The sequence below is a fragment of the Scylla paramamosain genome, chromosome 28 (genome assembly GCF_035594125.1).
Source record: "Scylla paramamosain isolate STU-SP2022 chromosome 28, ASM3559412v1, whole genome shotgun sequence".
Taxonomy (NCBI): domain Eukaryota; kingdom Metazoa; phylum Arthropoda; class Malacostraca; order Decapoda; family Portunidae; genus Scylla; species Scylla paramamosain.
The window spans coordinates 13,642,576-13,664,750 of record NC_087178.1 but is presented as its reverse complement, the minus strand read 5'-3'; the positions used below and the strand labels follow the sequence as shown (position 1 = coordinate 13,664,750).

General features: G+C 40.5%; 2 protein-coding genes across 2 annotated transcripts; both read right to left on the bottom strand.

Moving 5' to 3' along the window:
* Positions 1 to 2,796: 2,796 nt before the first annotated feature.
* LOC135114953 (trigger factor-like) lies at positions 2,797 to 6,430 on the bottom strand. The gene is made up of 4 exons (XM_064031260.1): positions 6,307 to 6,430; positions 5,774 to 5,905; positions 4,375 to 4,455; positions 2,797 to 4,027 (listed from the first exon to the last, which is right to left on the bottom strand). Exons 1-4 carry the CDS (start codon positions 6,309 to 6,311, stop codon positions 3,934 to 3,936), a joined length of 312 nt encoding a protein of 103 aa, XP_063887330.1. The 5' UTR covers positions 6,312 to 6,430; the 3' UTR covers positions 2,797 to 3,933.
* A 2,722-nt stretch (positions 6,431 to 9,152) lies between these two features.
* LOC135114952 (uncharacterized) lies at positions 9,153 to 14,378 on the bottom strand. Its single transcript, XM_064031259.1, has 3 exons — positions 14,336 to 14,378; positions 12,054 to 12,161; positions 9,153 to 9,598 (listed from the first exon to the last, which is right to left on the bottom strand). The coding sequence occupies exons 1-3, from the start codon at positions 14,338 to 14,340 to the stop codon at positions 9,241 to 9,243; spliced, it is 471 nt and encodes a 156-aa protein (XP_063887329.1). The 5' UTR covers positions 14,341 to 14,378; the 3' UTR covers positions 9,153 to 9,240.
* Positions 14,379 to 22,175: the final 7,797 nt, after the last annotated feature.

Sequence of the window (22,175 nt, the reverse complement as noted above, 5' to 3'; positions counted from 1 at the left end):
GCGAAGAATTCAGCTTTAGAGATAGATGTGATAGCAGTGATGCCATCTGGTTGAAATAAAGGAGGGAAAGAAAAAGAAGCAAAGTTATTGGAGATATTTTTGGCTATATGCCAGAAGTCACGAGGGGAGTTAGATCATGAAAGATTTAGATACTTTCTATTAATATAAGAGTTTTTGGGTAGTTTGAGAACAGACTTGACATGGTTCCGGGCAGAAATATAAAGTGCATGAGATTTTGGTGATAGAAGGTTTTAGTACCTTTTGTGGGCCGCCTCTCTATCATGTATAGCACAAGAACATGCTGTGTTAAACCAAGGTTTGGAAGGTTTAGGTCGAAAAAAAGAGTGAGGAATGTACCCCTCCATGCCAGACCCTATCACCTCTGTTATGCGCTCGGCACACAGAGACAGGTCTCTGTCACGGATGCAATAGTCATTCGAAGGAAAATCAGCAAAATACCTCCTCACTTCCCTCAAACTAGCAGAGGCAAAACGCCAGAGGCACCTCCGCTTAGGGGGATCCTGAGGAGGGATTGGAGTAACAGGACAAGATACAGATATGAAATTGTGATCGGAGGAGCCCAAAGGAGAAGAGAGGGTAACAGCATAAGCAGAAGGATTAGAGGTCAAGAATGTTGGGCGTATCGCCAAGACGGTCAGGAATACGAGGTGGGTTTTATGATAAGTTCACAGCACCCCCTGATCCAGTGCTTTAGATCTCATTGGGGGTAATTATCGTTTTGGAGAACAATAGGAGGGACCCCATCATGTCCATAAGCCTTCCGAGGGTTTAGGCCAGCGAGACCTCTTCAACTCCCATGACAACACTGCCGTCTGATTACACATAACCTTGCTACTAACAGCGAGCGTGAAAACGTTTCTTGTGTGCATTGCCGCAGTTAAGGAGTGATAAAAACCTCGTAGTGGAATGCATCTGTGTGTGCAGGGCCTTGGAGGAGAAAGCCTGCAGTTAAGGAAAGAAGCACGTTAGAGTTGAAAGGAAGGCGTTTGAAGTAAGGAAAAATGACGGACGGTTTATTGATACGTGTTTCATAGATGCGGACGTGTTTACCTGTAAATAAGAATATGTTAATAGAGATTCCAGTTTAGAAATTGTGAGTAAAAGACAAATAAAGAGTTAAGAGTTAGGAGGAAGAACCTTGCATTCGTAGTTAACACGAAAATGGCCAATTAGATTTATTAAAAAATGCAAGGGCAACCTGCTCTGAGTTAGAGGAGTGACCCTGAAGTTAAGCGCGCACACACACACACACACACACACACACACACACACACACACACACACACACACACACACACAGACACACTGAGCGGAGGCGATACGTCGTTCATCAAATAATGTGTACCAGGGGGAAGGATTGTGCCAAAGCCCGTCCCGTTTTCAGACTCAGAATAGACAGTGCAATCTTCATAAAAATTTCCGAATAATGTAACTACGGAAAGGGTATTGTAGGAGTCCATTCCATTTATAGATCCAAAGCAGATCATAGATAGTCACAGATAGCCATAATGTTAATTTAAATCGGGAAGGAAGGAAAATCATCATACCTATACACGAGATCATGAACCATGGAAAGGATTAGTTATGTCAGATATAATCTAATGCAATACGGTCACTCTAATGCAATACTCTAATGCAATACGGTCACTGTTCTTCTCCTAAATCTATTAACAGTGGTGTTCCTCAGGGTTCTGTCCTGTCACCCACTCTCTTCTTATTATTCATTAATGATCTTCTAAACCAAACTTCTTGTCCTATCCACTCCTACGCTGATGATACCACCCTGCACTTTTCCACGTCTTTCTAAAATTTCTGATTGGGGCAGAGCAAACTTGGTATTGTTCAATGCCTCAAAAACTCAATTCCTCCATCTATCAACTCGACACAACCTTCCAGACAACTATTCCCTCTTTTTCAGTGACACTCAACTGTCCCCCTCTTCTACACTGAACATCCTCGGTCTGTCCTTTACTTATAATCTGAACTGGAAACTTCACATCTCATCTCTAGCTAAAACAGCTTCTATGAAGTTAGGTGTTCTGAGACGTCTCCGCCAGTTTTTCTCACCCCCCTCAGCTGCTAACTCTGTACAAGGGCCTTATCCGTCCATGTATGGAGTATGCTTCACATGTCTGGGGGGGTTCCACTCATACTGCTCTTCTAGACAGGGTGGAATCAAAAGCTTTTCGTCTCATCAACTCCTCTCCTCTAACTGACTGTCTTCAGCCTCTCTCTCACCGCCGCAATGTTGCATATCTAGCTGTCTTCTACCGCTATTTTCATGCTTACTGCTCTTTTGATCTTGCTAACTGCATGCCTCCCCTCCTTCCGCGGCCTCGCTGCACAGGACTTTCTTCTTTCTCTCACCCCTATTCTGTCCACCTCTCTAACGTAAGAGTTAACCAGTATTCTCAATCATTCATCCCTTTCTCTGGTAAACTCTGGAACTCCCTGCCTGCTTCTGTATTTCCATCTTCCTATGACTTGAATTCCTTCAAGAGGAAGGTTTCAAGACACAAATCCACCAATTTTTGAGCACTGCTTTGACCCTTTTATGGGACTGGCATTTCGGTGGGCATTTTTTTTATTAGATTTTTGTTGCCCTTGGCCAGTATCCTTCCTACATAAAGAATTTTTTTTCTGTATTTTATTGCATTTAATATGTTGTGCTAACAAAGGGTTTGAGGAACTGAAGAAAGTCATACAGTTGACTACGAGAAGTATATGCTCAATTTATTGATGCATCATGTTGAGGGATTAGTGGAAATAAATTAGTTTATGATATAGTTTTATTTGTTTATTTATTTATTCATTTATTTATTTATTTATTTATTTATTCATTATTACTTTTATTGTTGTTGTTTACTTTATTTATTTATTCATTATTATTGTTGTTATTATTATTGTTATTATTATTATTGTTGTTGTTGTTGTTGTTGTTGTTGTTGTTGTTGTTGTTGTTGTTGTTGTTATCACATTACAACAACAACAACAACTACTACTACTACTACTACTACTACTACTACTACTACTACTACTACTACTACTACTGCTACTACTAATACTACTACTGCTTTACATTCAGCATTTTCTGTTTATCAAAATACACAAAATGAAAGGTTGATGGGAAAATTTTAGTTGTTTCACTTTTATTGCTATCATGTGTATTTATCGTTTTAATTGATGCACAAATGAAAGACTGGTGGTATAAAAGTCGGTGTAATTTGCACTACTCCTTGTATTTCTCTTTCATTTCATGCATGCGATAAACCATTAATTTAAATGCACTGAGTATTACGGTTACCTATATTTCTCTTTGAATTCGCGCATGCCAAGAAGAATCGATGAAGAAATAGTATTTCTGTTTTATTTGTACGTACGTTTTGGTTTATTTTTTCAATGAAAGACTAATAATAAAAAGTCTCAATTTGCGGTATGTGAATTATGATGTAATTTATAAATGACCACTTTACATTGATGTTACGTGATTGAAACTTTTTATACAAACCATGAGTCACGTCAGATGTACGAATGACCACATGTCTGGGTGCATAAGTGGTACAAGTAACAGATAATTCCATTTTAGGAAGTCAAGGGAGTAGACATGATACAGGTAATAAGTAATTTCTGAAGTGTACGAATGGCCTTCTTGACAGGCATTGAGTGTGTAGAGAAGATGTGATGATAGATAATTGCTTTTAGCTGTATTGGTACAGGCGGTTATAGGTGCAGAGATGATACAGGTGACGAGTTTGGACCTGCAGGCCTAAAGGTCAAAGATCTAAGGTCTAAAGATGCCACAAGGGTTTGGTAACAATTTCGGATCTCCAGGTGCAGTAGAAGTGTTAACGATTACAGGTGTTTTGTACAGTGACTCCCTCTCGTGGCTGGCTCCTTCATGAATTCGGCTGATTAATCCTCATCCTCATCATCCTCCTCCTCGTTATCGTCATCCTCATCCTCGTCGTCGTCATGCTCTTCCTCATCGTCATTGTCTTCATCATCCCTGTCAAGGTAATTAAGATTCAGTGCCGCGTTTTTCCTTGCCGTGACTCAAAGCGCCACTACAAAGTGTGTTCGTGTATTAATACAGCCCCCGTCAGAAATGATGTCATTGATTTCTGTAACTCTCACATGTGAAAAAATGTAATAAAGTTTCCCTTTTAATTTCGTTCATCTTGCGTATCACAATCATTCTAAATGTTTTGAAATCCATAAAGTCGATGAGCTTTATTGTGCTTTTTTTTTTTCATTTTTGCGATGTGAACTCCATAAAAAAAAAAATTTCATGGCATTTAAAAAAATTCTGTATTTTTCCATATTTTTGTATGTTTTTATTAAGCCGTGACTCACCTCACTATGTCATGTTCAGATTCATCGTCATCCTCCTCGCCATCCTCATCGTCTTCCGCCTCCTCGTCCTCGTCCGCCTCTCTGTTGATAATATTAAAGTATAGGTAATTAATCAGCTACAGTTTGTTCATATTACTTTCTAAGAGTAAAAATGGAAAACTTTAATCATGGAAAAAAAAATAGATAAATATAAATCCATTAGTCGGTTGTGCAGTTTATCGTGTTACCTGCATTTGCTCTTTGTTTACACGGTATTTGTAAAGCTTGCTTGGTTTATTATATTTTTATCCTTGTGAATTGCTGTAATATTTCGTTAGTTTACCTTCATCGTCACTTTTACAAGGTTACATAAAAACCTTTAGAATGATGATGATGATGGTGGGGGTGAGGATGAAGATAATGATGATGACAGTAATAATCATATTGACGATGATGATGATGATTGCAATAAATATGATAATCATAATTATCGTGGCATTCATAATGATGATGATGATGATGATATTGATAACAACTACAACAAGAACAACAACAGCAACAATAACATCAACAATAGTAATAATAATAATAATAATAATAGTAATAATAATAATAATAATAATAATAATAATAATAATAATAATAATAGTAATAATAATAATGATAATAGTAAATAAAAAAATGATAATAATAATAATAATAATAATAATAATAATAATAATAATAATAATAATGATAATAGTAAAAATTAAATAATGATAATAATAATAATAATAATAATAATAATAATAATAATAATAATAATAATAATAATAATAATAATAATAATAATGATTCATAAGTCCTATACTGTTTTCTTCGTCCTCCTCCTCCTCCTTGAAGCACAGTAATACATGGGGTAACCAGTAACAGATAACTACCCATACTGCCAAGGCTGTCCATACTCTTTCATACACGCATAGGTGGGTGTTATCGCGATAATTGATAATGATGTCAGATTATCGGTTATTCGATAATTATTCTCCCGCGTTATCGATACATCGGTATCACCGATACTTTTGGTTCCAAACTGGCGATAATCTATAATTTTAGTTTTCGGAATATGAGTATGTTGAAGTTCTTAACTTTCAAAATCAAATGTAGTTATTTTATTTAAAACTACTTTTCATTAGAGAAGAGACAGGATAAAAATCAATATTTGGATTTCTTTATTCTTTAATTCCAAATATCAATATCGTTATCGCTAGTGTCGGAATTTTGGATCTATCAGTTTATTGGTTATCAGTTTTTGGGGGATACATTTATCGCCAGTTATCGATTATCATTTAACACCGATAAGGTTATAGTGATCTATTTATCGGTTATTGTAATTTTTTTTTTTTTTTTTTTCGTTATCGTGGTCAGTTATGCATACACGTACCTTTTCACCATATGTTTGGCGTCCTCCTGGTGCATGTTCGCCTTTGCGTCTTTGGCTTCTCCATTGCTGAAGATCCAGAAGGCATCAGTGGTCCCGATAGCTACCAGAAGCAACAGCGTGGCTACAGCGATCCTGAGGCAGGGCAACGCCGAAGCGGCAGGAACATAGAGCAGCTGATCAGAACATTGTAAAGGTGGTGTCGCGCCGACTTACGCTAAGGCTCGTTTTCTTAATTAAACGCTTTAGGCTCCACTGAGGACTGTGTTCAGAGGCCATTGACGGATATTGTTTGTTACTGTCATTATTAACATGTGCTGTGCTGCACGAGACTCTTGATCCAGGAAGCCTGGCGGTATTATTTGTGATGTGTAAGCATCCACCCAATCCCTCAGCCAGACATCCAGAAGCACACACACACACACACACAGGCCCAATCAGAAGGCATACAATTACATAGAGGAGGCAACTTGGACCAGACCTGATAACAGTGGAATAGCTGAGGATACAGTTGGTGTGTGGAGGCTGGCACTCACCTCATGTTGGCTGGCGTGCTGCTGCGTGGAAGTGTGTGTGTGTGTGTTTCGCGTGGGGCTTATGTACACCCGTTGTCTTCCAACACAACACTGGTGACGTGGGCGGTGGCAAGCTAGTTCACACACATACTCATACACACACCTGTATCACAGCGTCCTTTTGTGAATACCGCCCCCCCCAACCCTCGCTCAGCCTCCTGGTCGCCTTCCTCCTCCTTCCTTTTCGTACTCGTATTCCTCACTTTACAGACATTGAAATATAACTCACAATATTGTGATGTATTTTTTTTCACCGTTCTTCCTGGAGCTTTCCGATTCCTACCCCCTTACTTGTCGTATTTTGTGTAGCGCGTCACAAACACATGTGTGTTGTTCCAACACTCCTCCCCCATCTCCCCTCTCACATCCTCCTCTCGCAAGTGTTCATCGCAGAGATCGTGATAAGTCTTTTTTTGGTGGTGTATATAGATAATTGTATGGATCAGCTGAGGCAGGACGAACTAAGCAAGAATGAGGGAATAGGAGCCAGATGAAAGAAGTGTAGGAAAGAGCGTCTTGATGGCAGGGCTCCTGGCGGGGCGAGGACACAGGGGAGGAAAGATGGCGCGATGAATTGTTGTACAATGTGGGGGTGAGGTGGTGGTGGGGCGGGGCATGTGTTGTGTAGTAAGTAAATGGTGCAGTAAATGTAATCTCAAGTTATGTAATAAGTGTTGTAATAACTTGTTTAGGAGATTATTAGTCTGGTACGTTGTGTAGTAAAGAGGGATTCAGGAAGTTTGTGGTGTCGTGAGTGGGCCAATCATAAGTTGAGTCTGTATAGTGTTTATTTAAGCTGCCTGGGTGAGATGATGAATACAGATAGCGCTTACGATTTGCGAGTCTTTTTTTTTTTCGTTTATGTCGTTATTGTTTGTGATGAAGCTTTTGCTTCTATCTAAATGTATTTATCCACCTTCCCCCCCTCCCCCCCTCTCTCTCTCTCTCTCTCTCTCTCTCTCTCTCTCTCTCTCTCTCTCTCTCTTGGAGAAATAGAAGTAGCTACAAACATGTATCATGCTTTTTAGTAATTTCATATTTCGCGTTGCACAGAGCTCCTTATTGAAATGTCACCATAAGATTTCTTTTATAAATGTTTGTATACAGTTCTGGTTGTTCCTCTTTTTCATTCGTTAAATTACTGGTGCCAGAATGATCTAAGCCACATGCCAACTTCCCTAGAATAGTAGGAATACTTGGTGTTGTACCAACCATGGCGATCAGCCAACTAATTGGAGCTATTGAAGGAGACCTCAAAGAATATCGCCCCACATTAACGCCCACGATTGGTGCTGCAGGTGTAGCATAGCCATGGTCTCACCTGATCTAAGCTAAGAGCACCTGCAATATCACTTCTGCCCTTTCAGAGTACCTTTTCATCTCGAATATCACACAGTGACAGAAGTTATAGTAGCATTATCGTAGGATAGAAAAGACATATTTTCCATTGAGTTGGCTGCTTTATTGTTCTTAACAAAGAATTATTTATTAAAGAAACTCAGAAATATATTTCCAAGGAACATTCGGTATATTGTGCAGGTGTGAGAGCTTATGAAGCGTGCTTGACAGCTGTGTGTGCGTCTGTGCGCTTGTAGGTGACATTATTCTTACCAGGATTTTGCATAAGACAGTAACGAATAATTTCTTAACAAGAGTTTACTTTTCATTTTGATAAGCAGAAAAAAACAGTACTTTTATCTAAGGAATATTGTAATAAGTTGTAGCGATAAACATACATGATAAAAAGTAATGCCAGGCGACATTGTACAACGTTGTATATCAGGGAGGGCCATTAACTTGATTAGATGAATTCGTCAGGTTGTCAGTGCTGCATGTACGTATGGATTTTGGTTATTTCCTTAACATTCTTGCGCTCTTAAGTACAAAGCAAAGAATCTCATCATCACTTGAACCTAAGTGGATGAAAGTTGTGCATTTTAGGTGGAAGTGCGTACCCTTTTTAAGGCCTTCTCTCATGTATAGCTCTGATGAAGTGGCCTGTATATTCACTTATTTCTTTATTATGTTATGAACTTAGAGGTTAGAACTTTTTTTCCGTTATCTTGGTGATTGTCTTTATTCATTGTAATTGTGTGTGTGTATGTGTGTGTGTGTGTGTGTGTGTGTGTGTGTGTGTGTGTGTGTGTGTGTGTACTATATGTGGTTGTCTTTATTCATTGTAATTGTGTGTGTGTATGTGTGTGTGTGTGTGTGTGTGTGTGTGTGTGTGTGTGTGTGTGTGTGTGTGTGTGTGTGTGTGTGTGTGTGTGTGTACTATATAAGAGTTTTCGTTCCATATTTGTTTGGCATTTTAAGCGTCTAGAAGTGTTCCATTCCTCGTTTTTTTTTTTTTTTCCGAGGTGTAGATTGACGGGAGATCCTTCGCGCTGCATTTGTTTGGTGCTTTGAATGAAGGAAGAAAATTTGTGCTTAAGCGGAGGGGTCATATATTCCGTGTAGGGAATGTTCATAGCAACAGAAACCTTAATAAAATTCTTCATCTTCCTCTGGAAGTCAATACTTCAGATGTAGTGTTTTCAGCAGTGTTATTATCTATCTCAATAGCGGTAGCATTAGCCGTTATTTTTAAAGAAATTTGATTTCCAGGCATGACTTTATTTTTCAGTATTTTTGAAAGAAAGGGAGTAGAACTGAATGTATTCGAAAGGGAGGGAGAGAACTGAATGTAAGAGTAAACACTTACATTAACTACCATTAAGCTAGTTTGAAAGGGAGTGAAATAAATTTAATACAAACCTACTGGCATTATCTGTGAGAAGATTTGAAAGAGGGAAAAGGACATAATATTATGTGAGCATAGTTAAGTTTATTCTTTCCAAAAATTAATTAGCAGATAGAATTTCTCTCTCTCTATCTGAGATCTCAGGAACAGACTTAGTCACCCTTTTTTGTAGGTTTCATCAGCAGACGTGGGTGTGGTTTGTCTAAATAATCAGCGGAGGGAGCTTCTCTCAAGATCTCTTCAGCGGAGGGTAATTCTCTTCCCGAGATCTCATTAGTGGAGGGTAATTCTCGTTCCGAGATCTCATGAACGGAGGAATTTTCTCTTTTCTGGATCTTACTACCAGACTTGTTCATTCTATGAGAGAGTTCATCAGCGGACGAAGTTTCTCTTTCCCCTGTCTCGCCAGCAAACTTGTTCATTCCATGTGAGATCTTGCGACCAACAACATTCGGCATTCGGAAGGTCAGTAGCACGGGGGAGGACTTCTTGGAGACCTCGTTGCGAACCCTTTGAGAAGAAACATTAGGTGAGGAGCATGTAATATACTACGAAAAATGTTTACTTTATTTCATGTCTACTTTCATGTAGATATTTTTTGCATAATTTGATCAAATGGTACCTGATATCTGTATATTTACTTTTTCTCCGTGCAGATTTAATAGTTGAAGTATTGTTTTGACACGTTATTTTATACGAGATATTTTTTTACTTTGATAGTGATTTTTTATTTATTTATTTATTTATTTATTTTTTTTATTTATTTATTTATTTATTTTTTTTGTCAACAGCGACTTTGCCTTCCAAAAGATAAGTGGTAATGCCTGTTTCTCATGTTATGGTTAGGGCAGTATGGTCGTGTGTTGGTCCAATGGTAGTGTTTTATAACATTATGATATGCTCCTTACAATGTGAAGGCATCTTTCTGTCACATACACGAGATTGGTGTGCCGCTACGTCTCCATAGGATAGTGATGTATCGACTACCAAGAAATTGCACCGCCGTCATTTGTTATAATTCATCATGCCTTTCGGCTATTGTTTTGGATTCTCCGTGTTTTTGACTCGTATGAATACAGCATTGTTTTGAGCACAGTACTATTTCTACGTGACATATAAGTATATACTCGCTATCCTATGTTAATATTTCGTAATTATTAGGCCCTGCTCACATGAAACATTTTACACAATGCGTTAGCAGTTTTGTGCCATTGAAGCCGGAGGAAATCCGCCAGACACAGTGGAAATGAGAGCAGAAAGCTATTTGACTGACCGCGACCTTAACCCAGGCAGGCACACTGGTGGTGCATTTGCCGTCATACACTGTTACTGGCCGAAGATATGCTCCTACTCAACAATGTCAGTAATGTTCAAGTGATTTAAGTATACGGAAAGTAACCTTTTATGCTCTGAGGAAGTCCACATTTCCGCTTGGGTAACATTTTGAAGGCACAGTAAGGAATTTTCTAGTGTATTGAATTTCCTAAGCATTGAATAATTAGGAGTGATCTATGTTAGAATAACATTACTCTTGTTAATACCATTCTCATTGCACTTTCATATTTCTGCCCGGAACCATGCCAAGTCTGTTCTCCAACTAGCCAAAAACTTCTTCATTAATAGAAAGTGCCAAAATCTTTAAAGATCTAACTCCCCTCGTGACTTCTGGCATCTAGCCAAAAACATCTCCAATAACTTTGCTTCTTCTTTCCCTTCTTTATTTCTGCCAGATGGCACCAGTGCTATCACATCTATCTCTAAAGCTAACCTCTTCGCTCAAACCTTTGCTAAAACTCTAACTTGGACGATTCAGAGCTTGTTCCTCCCTCTCCACCACCCTCTGACTACTTCATGCTACCTATTAAAATTCTTCGCAGTGATGTTTTCCATGCCCTCGCTGTCCTAAACCCGCGGAAGGCTCATGGACCTGATGGGGTCCCTCCTATTGTTCTCCGAAACTGTGCCTCCGTGCTTGCACCTTGTCTAGTCAAATTCTTTCAGCTCTGTCTGTCAACATCTATCTTTCCTTCTTGCTGGAAGTTTGCCTACATTCAGCCTGTTCCTAAAAAGGGTGACCGTACTAATCCCTCAAACTACCGTCCTATTACTTTAATTTCCTGCCTATCTAAAGTTTTTGAATCTATCCTCAACAGGAAGATTCTTCACAACCTTCTATCTGATCGCCAGTATGGGTTCCGTCAAGGCCGCTCTACTGGTGATCTGGCTTTCATTACTGAGTCTTGGTCATCTTCTTTTAGAGATTTCTGTGAAACTTTTCTTGTTGCCTTGGATATATCAAAAGTTTTTGATAGAGTCTGGCACAAACTTTGATTTCCATCCTTCTCTCTGTAATTTAATCTCAAGTTTCCTTTCTGACCGTTCTATTGCTGTTGTGGTAGACGGTCACTGTTCTTTTAAATTTATTAACAGTGGTGTTCCTCAGGGTTCTGTCCTGTCGCTCACTCTCTTCTTATTATTCATCAATGACCTTCTAAACCAAACTTCTTGTCCTATCCACTCCTACGCTAATGATACCACCCTGCACTTTTCCACGTCATTTCATAGACGTCCAACACTTCAGGAAGTAAACATTTCACGCAGGGAAGCCACAGAACGCCTGACTTCTAATCTTTCTATAATTTCTGATTGTGGCAGAGCAAACTTGGTATTGTTCAATGCCTCAAAAACTCAATTCCACCATCTATCAACTCGACACAACCTTCCAGACAACTATCCCTTCTTCTTCTAGTAATTTTTGACTACCGCTTTCGACTCTGTTCGGGGACCCGCACCTCAGTGGGCCTGTTTTATTCATTGCGGCTTTATTCCTCTTAGCCAGTACCCCTTCTACATAAAAAAAAAAAAATCTTTATTACTCATTGTAATAACCTATGTACCACCACATTTGTAATCATATTTGTAATCGTATTACGCTCGAGTTGTGCCTTTGGTAATGGTTACTCACGTAAACGTCTTGAGAACTTTGTCCCCGGTACCGTTGTAGTAGTCTTGAAGAACGAAGGCCACAGTGGTGCTTGCAAGACCCACAAGGGAGAGGAGTGTCATGACGGACCTAGTGGATGAAGAAATGGCGGAATAAGTTACCATCTTTTTTTTTTTAATGTAGGAGGGAAACCGGCCAAGGAAAAAAATAAAACAATAAAAAAAGAAAAGGCCTACTGAGATGAAGGTCCTCGAATAGGGTCCTAAGCGGTAGTCAAAAATTGAAGGATGAGTGTCTTGAAACATTTCTCTTGAAGGAATTCAAGTTATAGGAAGGTGAAAATACAGAAGCAAGCAGGGAGTTCCAGAGTTTACCAGACAAAGGGATGAATGATTGAGAATATTTGTTAACTCTTGCATTACAGAGGTGGACAGAAAAGGGGTGAGAGAAAGAAGAAAGTCTTGTGCAGCGAGGCCACGGGAGGAGGGGAGGCATGCAGTCAGTAAGATCAGAAGAGCAGTTAGCATGAAAATAGCGAAAGATAGCAAGAGACGCAACATTGCGGCGATGAGGAAGAGGCTGAAGACAATCAGTTATAGGAGAGTGGGTGATGAGAAGAAAAGTTTTCGATCCCATCCTATCTAGAAGAGCAGTATGAGTGGAACTGCCCCCCTAGACATGTGAAACACATTTTATACATGGACGGATAAAGCCCCTGTACAGAGCAGTTACAAGGGTGTGAAAAACTGGCAAAGACGTCTCAGGACACCTAACTTCTTAGAAGCTGTTTTAGCTAGAGATGAGATGAGAAGTTTCCAGTTTAGGTTATAAGAAAAGGACAGACCGAGGATGTTCAGCGTGGAAGAGAGGGACAGTTGAGTGTCACTGAAGAAGAGGGGATAGTTGTCTGGAAGGTTGTGTCACGTTGATAGATGGAAGAACTGAATTTTTGAGGCATTGAACAATACTGAGATTGCTCTGCCCCAATCAGAAATTTTAGAGAGATCAGAAGTCAGGCGTTTTGTGGCTTTCCTGCATGAACTGTTTACTTTCTGAAGGGTTGTATATCTACAAAAAGACGTGGAAAAGTGCAAGGTGGTATTATGAGCGTTGGAGTGGATAGGACAAGAAGTCTGGTTTAGAAGATCATTGATGAATAATAGGATGAGAGTGGGTGACAGGTCAGAACCCTGAGCTATACCACTTTTAATAGATTTAGGAGAAGAACAGTGACCGTCAACCACAGTAGCAATAGAACTTTCAGAAAGGAAACTTGAGGTGAAGTTACAGAGAGAAAGATAGAAACAATAGGAGAGCAGTTTGGAAATCTAAGCTTTGTGTCAGACTCTATCAAAAGGTTTTTATATGTCTACGGCAACAGCAAAAGTTTCGCCAAAATCTCTAAAAGAGGATGACCAAGACTCATTAAGGAAAGCCAGAAGATCACAAATAGAGCACCCTTGACGGAACCCATACTGGCGATCAGATAGAAGGCTGTGAAGTGATAAATGTTTAAGAATCTCGCTGTTGAGGACGTACTCAAAAACTTTAGATAGGCAGGGAATTAAAACAATAGGACGGTAGTTTGAGGGATTAGAACAGTCACCCTTTTTAGGAAAAGGCTGAATGTAAGCAAACTTTTAACAAGGAAAGGTAGATGTTGACAGAGTTGAAAGAGTTTGACAGGGTAAGGTGCAAGCACGGAGGCGCAGTTTTGGAGAGCATTATGACGACACCATCAGGTCTATAAACTTTTTGAGGGTTTAGGCCAGCAAAGGCATGGAAAACATAATTGCGAAGAATTTTAATAGGTAGCATGAAGTAGTCAGAGGGTGGAGGAGAGGAAGGAACAAACCCTGATTCATAGAGTTTTTAACAAAGGTTTGAGCGAAGAATTAAGCTTTAGAGATGGATGTGATAGCACTGGTGCTTCTAGCTAAAATAAAGGCAGGAAAGAAGAAGCATATTGGAGATGTTTTTGGCTAGGTGCCAGGAGTCACATGGGGAGTTAGATCTTGAAAGATTTTGACACTTTCTATCAATGAAGGAGTTTTTGGCTAGATGGAGAACAGACTTGACATGTTTCCGGGTATAAATATAATGCGTATAAGATTCTGGTGATGGAAGGCTCAAGTACCTTTTGTGTGTCATCTTTCTATCATGTGTAACACAAGAACATGCTGTGTTAAACCAAGGTTTGAAAGGTTTAGGTCGTGAAAAAGAGCTTAGACTGATGTTGAGTCACACTAAGTACTTGTCAGCTTCAGTGGTATGAGTTAGTGAGAGTGCCGGCACTAAATTACCTCATGATGGTGTTGGAAGAACAGCTGCCGCTCGGGAAGTCAGTCAGCAGTGACTGAGGGGGTGCCCTCCACAGGATGTATTTATATTACTACTTTTGAATATTAAATGCCTGTGACGCATGTGGTTGCAGTCACAATCATAACATTGACCTATATCTGAGAATGTGCAGTCAAGGACAGAATCTATTTTCTAGTTATACTTATAAGAGAGTTGGTATCTTAGTCTCATCTTTATCTTTATCTAAAATGTGCAAATATTTTCGCTCGAATAACGTGCTTTGTAATACAACTGTAATGTTGTGCTAATTTTTTAGGGGGCAAAGTTCTGTAGAGAAAGAGCTCTTGGATGTTATAAATTCCTCTCCTCCTCCTCCTCTCTCCTCCTCTCTTGGGCGCATGTCGTTTCTTATCCTCTGCTTACAGTCGAAACTCTTACTCTGACTACTTCTGTTGTCACTATTATTGTTAAGATGTTTGTCTATGCGGACGTTGTTTTCATCTCCTAGTCGTCGTCAATACTCTTGCTGTTACTGTCATTGTCATTGTCGCTGCTACTGAGAACGAGCTGGACATGTCGTTCTGTATCTCCTGGTCGTCTTCGATACTCTTTCTCGCTACTTCTGCTGCCACTGGTGACAGCAACGTTGCTGCGTAAGTGGAGGCCAGTTTGAAGCGAGAGTGAAGGAGAGGGGAGGGAAGAATGGAGGACATGGGAGGAAGGATGTATAGAGACACAGGTAGAGGAACAAATGGATGAGTGTGGAGAAAGGTGTGGAGACAAATGCTGGGATGTTTAAACAAGTAGAGGGCAGGCATGAAAATTAGAGACATGCATGAAGGTAGGTGGAGGGAAGTATGGAATCAGGTGGGGGGAGGGTTAGTGTCACAATCCCGGTTATCTTTCCAAGAAAGTAGGACAGTACACTAATCCCAGATAGTTTTAAAGGTCTGGATTTTTAAAGGCCTCGAATACCTACCCAACCTATCCGAAATCGCCTATTAAACCCTCTCTCAAAGCCCTTACCTTGGCACAGTACGTCAGGAATCACCTCAGTGCCAGATCAGTGTTGGGTTAGAAAACACAATATTTTATATAATAATAGAGAATATATTAATGATAATGATATCTTACAAAATAAATTGAGGTAATACATATTAAAGGAAATTAGGCAACAAATTTCTACCCTAGACCAACACAGGGTAATTCCCACATTATCAATCACAATAAGTTCTCCCCTTTACTCAGGCTCTTATATCACCTCCCTTATTGCTTGAAGATTATACACACAAATATATGGCATTCCCGTCACTTCACAAAGCACTAGGACCCTTTTATTCCTTCAGGCTGCTGGAATATTTCCTCCAACTGCAGGAATTTCCCCAGACGCTGTCACCGCGTCCTCAAACGACAATTCCTGTATTTCAGTTCCTCAAACCTCTCAAGACATCACCACCACTACCCCAGCTCACCTTTAACACCACAACACCGTCCCAAAGACACCAATAATGCCACAACACCCCTATAACCCCAACCACAAAATGGTTGCCACTCACCCAGACGCTACCACTCAGTATTACATCATGAAAATAACTCCCCCCAAAAAATAAATAAATAAAAAATAAAAAATTCAGTGAACAAGAGCTCTTGGTACCACAAAAGACTCACCAGCCTGATCCTGGATATCAGGGTTATTCTTGGTGGTCGGAGGGAGATCTACAATGTCTTTAACCTTGGCTACCACAGTTCTCACTTCACCTTTCCCTACCTTGAAACCCAGTTTGCACAAAATGACTTTTCATCAAGTTTACAGTGAGATTGGCATCATCCAGCCTCCTGAAAACTTCCTCCAGTAACTGCACATGTTCCTCCCACCTCTCAGTGTATAACAAAATGTTGTCTTTATACACAGAACATCCTTTCAGTTCTTTCAGTACTCTGTTTATCATTTTCTGAAAAGAACTTCCACTGTTCTTCATCCCAAACAGAAGAACTTTGTACTGATACAATCCATCTATGATGACAAAAGCTGATATGGCTTTCGCCCTCTCAGTAAGTCCTACTTGCCAGTACCCCTTTAACAAGTCAATTTATGTTATGAAGTTTGCATTACCCAGATGACCTATACAGTCATCAATTCTAGGTATTGGGTAAGCATCAGGTTTTGTCACCATGTTAACCTTCCTATAATCCGTACAAAAAACGGAAACTCTCTTGACCAGGTGTAGGCATTAATACACATGGTGAGCTCCATGGACTTTAACTGGGCTCAATCAAGTCATGTTCCAATATATAATCCACTTCCTATCTCATGATTTCTCTTTTCCGTCGGTTAACTCTGTAAGGGTGTTGTTTGATGGATCCAGCCTCCCCAACATCTACATCATGTACCACCATATTTGTTTTTCTGGGTGCATCAGGGAACAAAGAATAAAAATTTTCAGTAATCTCCCTAATCTTTTCCTTCTTTTCTAACTCCATGTGTCCCAGTTCATCATTCAAATTCTCTAACGTGGCTGAATTCTCCAGCATCATTCTCTCCCACCTACTCAGTTTCATTTCAGATCACTCCTCTTCCATCTCAGTGGTTACATCCACGACATTCATGCTTTTTACTCCTTTTTATATTTCATTTTCCTTTTCTCCTTCCCTTCCATGGAAAGGCTTCAATATATTTATATTACACAACTGCTTCTTTTCCTCCCTCCCTGGAGTCTTTACAGCATAATTCACATCACTCACTTTTCTCTCAATCTCCCAAGGCCCACTGAACCTGGCTTTGAAAGGGTTACCTTGCAAAGAGAAAAAGACTAAGACCTTGTCCCCAGGCCGGAAAGATTTGGCCCTTGCCTTCCTGTCATACCAGCCTTTCATCTCACTCTACCTTCCAAATTTTCTTGCACAATTTCCCTAGCTCTCATTAATCTATCCTTAAAATTTGACACACACTTCACCGCATTAGAAGGCTCCTCTGCCCCTAACCACTTTTCTTTTACCATTCTCAGAGAATCATTCACCTCATGTCCATACACAAACTCAGGTTGAAACCTGTTGACTCTTGCACACTGTCTCTCAATGCAAACAAAGCATTTCCTTTCCTTTCCTTTTTGCTGGAAGTTTGCCTACATTCAACCTGTTCCTAAAAAGAAACTACCGTCCTATTGCTTTAATTTCCTGCCTATCTAAAGTTTTTGAATCTATCCTCAACAGGAAGATTCTTAAACATCTATCACTTCACAACCTTCTATCTGATCGCCAGTATGGGTTCCGTCAAGGCCGCTCTTCTGGTGATCCTTACTGAGTCTTGGTCATCCTCTTTTAGAGATTTTGGTGAAACTTTTGCTGTTGCCTTGGACATATCAAAAGCTTTTGATAGTCTGGCACAAAGCTTTGATTTCCAAACTACCCTCCTACGGTTTCTATCCTTTTCTCTGTAACTTCATCACAAGTTTCCTTTCTGACCGTTCTATTGCTGCTGTGGTAGACGGTCACTGTTCTTCTCCTAAATCTATTAACAGTGGTGTTCCTCAGGGTTCTGTCCTGTTACCCACTCTCTTCTTATTATTCATTAATGATCTTCTAAACCAAACTTCTTGTCCTATCCACTCCTACGCTGATGATACCACCCTGCACTTTTCCACGTCTTTTCATAGACGTCCAACCCTTCAGGAGGTAAACATATCACGCAGGGAAGCCACAGAACGCCTGACTTCTGACCTTTCTAAAATTTCTGATTGGGGCAGAGCAAACTTGGTATTGTTCAATGCCTCAAAAACTCAATTCCTCCATCTATCAACTCGACACAACCTTCCAGACAACTATCCCCTCTTCTTCAGTGACACTCAACTGTCCCCCTCTTCTACACTGAACATCCTCGGTCTGTCTTTTACTTAATAATCTGAACTGAAAACTTCACATCTCATCTCTAGCTAAAACAGCTTCTATGAAGTTAGGTGTTCTGAGACGTCTCCGCCAGTTTTTCTCACCCCCCCAGCTGCTAACTCTGTACAAGGGCCTTATCCGTCCATGTATGGATAATGCTTCACATGTCTGGGGGGGTTCCACTCATACTGCTCTTCTAGACAGGGTGGAATCAAAAGCTTTTCGTCTCATCAACTCCTCTCCTCTAACTGACTGTCTTCAGCCTCTCTCTCACCGCCGCAATGTTGCATATCTAGCTGTCTTCTACCGCTATTTTCATGCTAAGTGCTCTTCTGATCTTGCTAACTGCATGCCTCCCCTCCTTCCGCGGCCTCGCTGCACAAGACTTTCTTCTTTCTCTCACCCGTATTCTGTCCACCTCTCTAACGCAAGAGTTAACCAGTATTCTCAATCATTCATCCCTTTCTCTGGTAAACTCTGGAACTCCCTGCCTGCTTCTGTATTTCCACCTTCCTATGACTTGAATTCCTTCAAGAGGGAGGTTTCAAGACACTTATCCATCAATTTTTGACCACTGCTTTGACCCTCTTATGGGACTGGCATTTCAGTGGGCATTTTTTTTATTAGATTTTTGTTGCCCTTGGCCAGTGTCCTTCCTACATAAAAAAAAAAAAAAAAAGTGGCAACGCCTCATCCCACTCAACACTCATCTCCTCACAGTATATCCTGAGAGTATTTTTCAGTCTGGTGAAATCTTTCTACAAAACACTGGTTCAGGCCCCTTTGAATATCCTTGAACATGCAAGAATTGAAATTACTTCCCTGGTCTGATTACAACACCTTAGGAATTCCCACCCATGAGAAAAAAAAATTCACCAACTCTCTCACAATATTTTTAGAGATTATACTCCTGAAGGGAATGGCCTCAGAGAACCTGGATGACATACCCATAATAGTCAGCAAATATTGGTTTCCCTCCTGGTCCTTGGCAAAGGACCTACACAGTCTATCACAACTTTACTGAAAGGCTCCTCAGCCACGGGAATAGGGTGAATGGGGACAGGGCGAATCACCTGGTTTGGCTTGCCTACCTTGTGACATAAAGTTCTACAAAATTCATTCACACCACCTCTCACTTTGAGCCAATAAAAATGACAGAATTTTTCCTAGGGTTTTTCTGACCCCCCAGGTGTCCCACCAGATTTCCCTCATGTGCCATTTCCAATATTTTCTTCCTATACACCTGTGGCACCACAATCTGCTTTTTCACCATCCAGTGATCGGAGACTGGGGCACTCAAGGGTCTCCAGCTTCTCATTAACACACCCTTATCCACATAGTAACCCACATACTCATCATCAAGCTCACCCAGCTTTGTAGCCTCATTCCAAACAGGCTTCAAGCTTTCATCACTTTCCTGAGCTTTTATCAATTCACTTTTCTCTACCACAAAATCAAGGTTGAGCTCTACCTGGCCTACAGCCATTTCATCACTCACATGCTCCGGAGTATTTCCTTTTTCATCAGGTTCCTCGAACAGGATAGTGAGGCTTCCATCCTCCTGTGTTGCTCCCTCGGTGTTCACAAGTCCCCTCCAGGACATCGCTCAGGTCACTGCGTAGACTGGGAGCAATTCAGGCACCTCCACCTCCCCATTTGTTGAATGAGGGACTGATGCCAGAGTGGTGGCCTCTGTCATCCCTACCAGAGGACTGTCTACCATCTGAAGTTTAGGGATGACCCTACCTCTGGCCAGGTCATTCCTGATCAACATATCCACTCCAACTACAGGCAGTGTCTCCTTCACTACAACAGTCACTTCTCCAGTGACGTATCCACAGTCCAGCCAAACTTTGTGCAGGGGAATACTGAACTTGCCTCCTGCACTCTTGCATGCATTTTATAATCACTCTTTACCAGTGCTGGTCTTCTCAGTCCATGGAAGCACACTATTTAAGATCAGGCTCTGATTAGCTCCTGTATCTTGAAGGATTCTCATCTCCTTCTCTGGGCTTCCCTCCACTTTCACCATGCTGTCACTGGTGAAATGCTCAAAGCCCTCATCCCTCTGAGACTCCTCTGGTATCTGTGCGTTCATATTCTCCACGTACTTCACAAGGTCCTTTTGGGCGGCCACTGCTCCTACTGGCTTTGACCTTCCCTTCGGACACTGGTACTTCCTATGCCCATTTCTCCCACATCCAAGGCACTTAACTGCACCTTCATCACCACTACCCTTCCTGTAGTAGGTAGTGCTTCCCTGCCCAATCCTGTGTGGCATAGGCGTCAGGTTGTGGTTGTGTGGTAGGGGTATGTTGTGGGAAAAATTATAGTTGTTAGGGCAGTGCTGCTTTGGCCTATGGAATGATCTCGACCTCATCTGATGGTCATTCCTATATCTCTGATGACCATCACTTTTGTTGAAGAAAGACTTTCTCCCTCCATGGTATTCACCTCTACTCAGTCCGTGGGCTTCACAATAACTGTCAACCCTGCGTCCAGCTTCCTTCGCATCTTTCATGTTATGTGATGTGAGCTCATATTTTAAACTGGGGAGCACCTGGTGGCACAGGCGTTTCCTAACTCTGCGGAACTTTTCCCTGTACGCTCCCGGACTTAAACAGGTTGATCCCAGCACCGCTTCCTTTATCACTTTATAATTACTCACCTCTTCCACACTCAAACTCGCATTTGCTTCCCTGGCCTTTCCTTCAAATTTAGACTGGACCACTTATCTTCATCCCATCCCCTCAACTTTGCAGTTTCTTTTTCAAGCTGAAGGAAGAAATCCTCTTCATCTGCTTCCACAAATTAAAGCACATAGACTACATTTCTTCCTACATCCCCATTTCCTTGAGCACCGTTTCCTGCCCTGGCCTCTGTTAATTTAATTCCTTTTTCTGCCCTTATTTATTTATTTTTTTTTATTTCCACTTCTTTCTGCATTTGCATCTGCCTCTGCTCCTTCTGCATCTGCATTTCGAATTGAAGTTTCATTAATTCAAACTTTTCACTACTAGAAAGGCCATCAGTTCTGCCAAGTGCACCCAGATTTACCCCACTCACCCCAACAACCTGCTCTGTACTCTCTCTATCATCATCCTCACTTTCATCACCTTCATTTTTAAACCAGCTCCTCTCCATAAGAACTTTTTTTTTTTTAACTCCAACTGCATTTCCTCCTTTTTCTTGGATTTCAACTCTACTTTGAACTTCTCAACCACTGAACACAATTCAGCGGATACATGACATGCACACTCCTTGACAGAGGGAACGCCTCAACACGTTTAGCCACCATAATTACAATTACTACACTTCACAAAATATTCTTTCAAATATTACACCATTGATTATTTAACACTAACAAAATACACATTCACACACCAATACCGGCACCATAAAATGATATACACAAGATATATATACACAATTTAAAGAAATATTTTACACAGATAAATTTTTCTCAATGACAGTTACCGTGTAACACTCGTTACACCCCACATATATTTAATATCCCTGATAAGCTCCCATTTCTTTCATGATCCCGGTTATCTTTCCAAGAAAGTGGACGGTACACTGATCCCAGAAAGTTTTAAAGGCCTGGATTTTTAAAGGCCTCGAATACCTACCCGCCTTATTCGAAATCGTCAGCTATTAAACCCTCTCTCAAAATCCATACTTTGGCACAGCACGCCAGGAATCACCTCAGTGCCAGATCAGTGTTGGGTTAGAAAACACAATTGTTCTATATAATAATAATGTTAACTTATAAATAAATTGAAGTAATACACATTAAAGGAAATTAGGGAACAAATTCTACCCTAGACCAACACAGGGTAATTCCCACACTCGATCACAATAAGTTCTCCCCTTTACTCAGGCTCTTATATCGCCTCCCTTATTGCTTGAAGGTTATACACACAAATATATGACACTGCCGTCACTTCACAAAGCACTAAA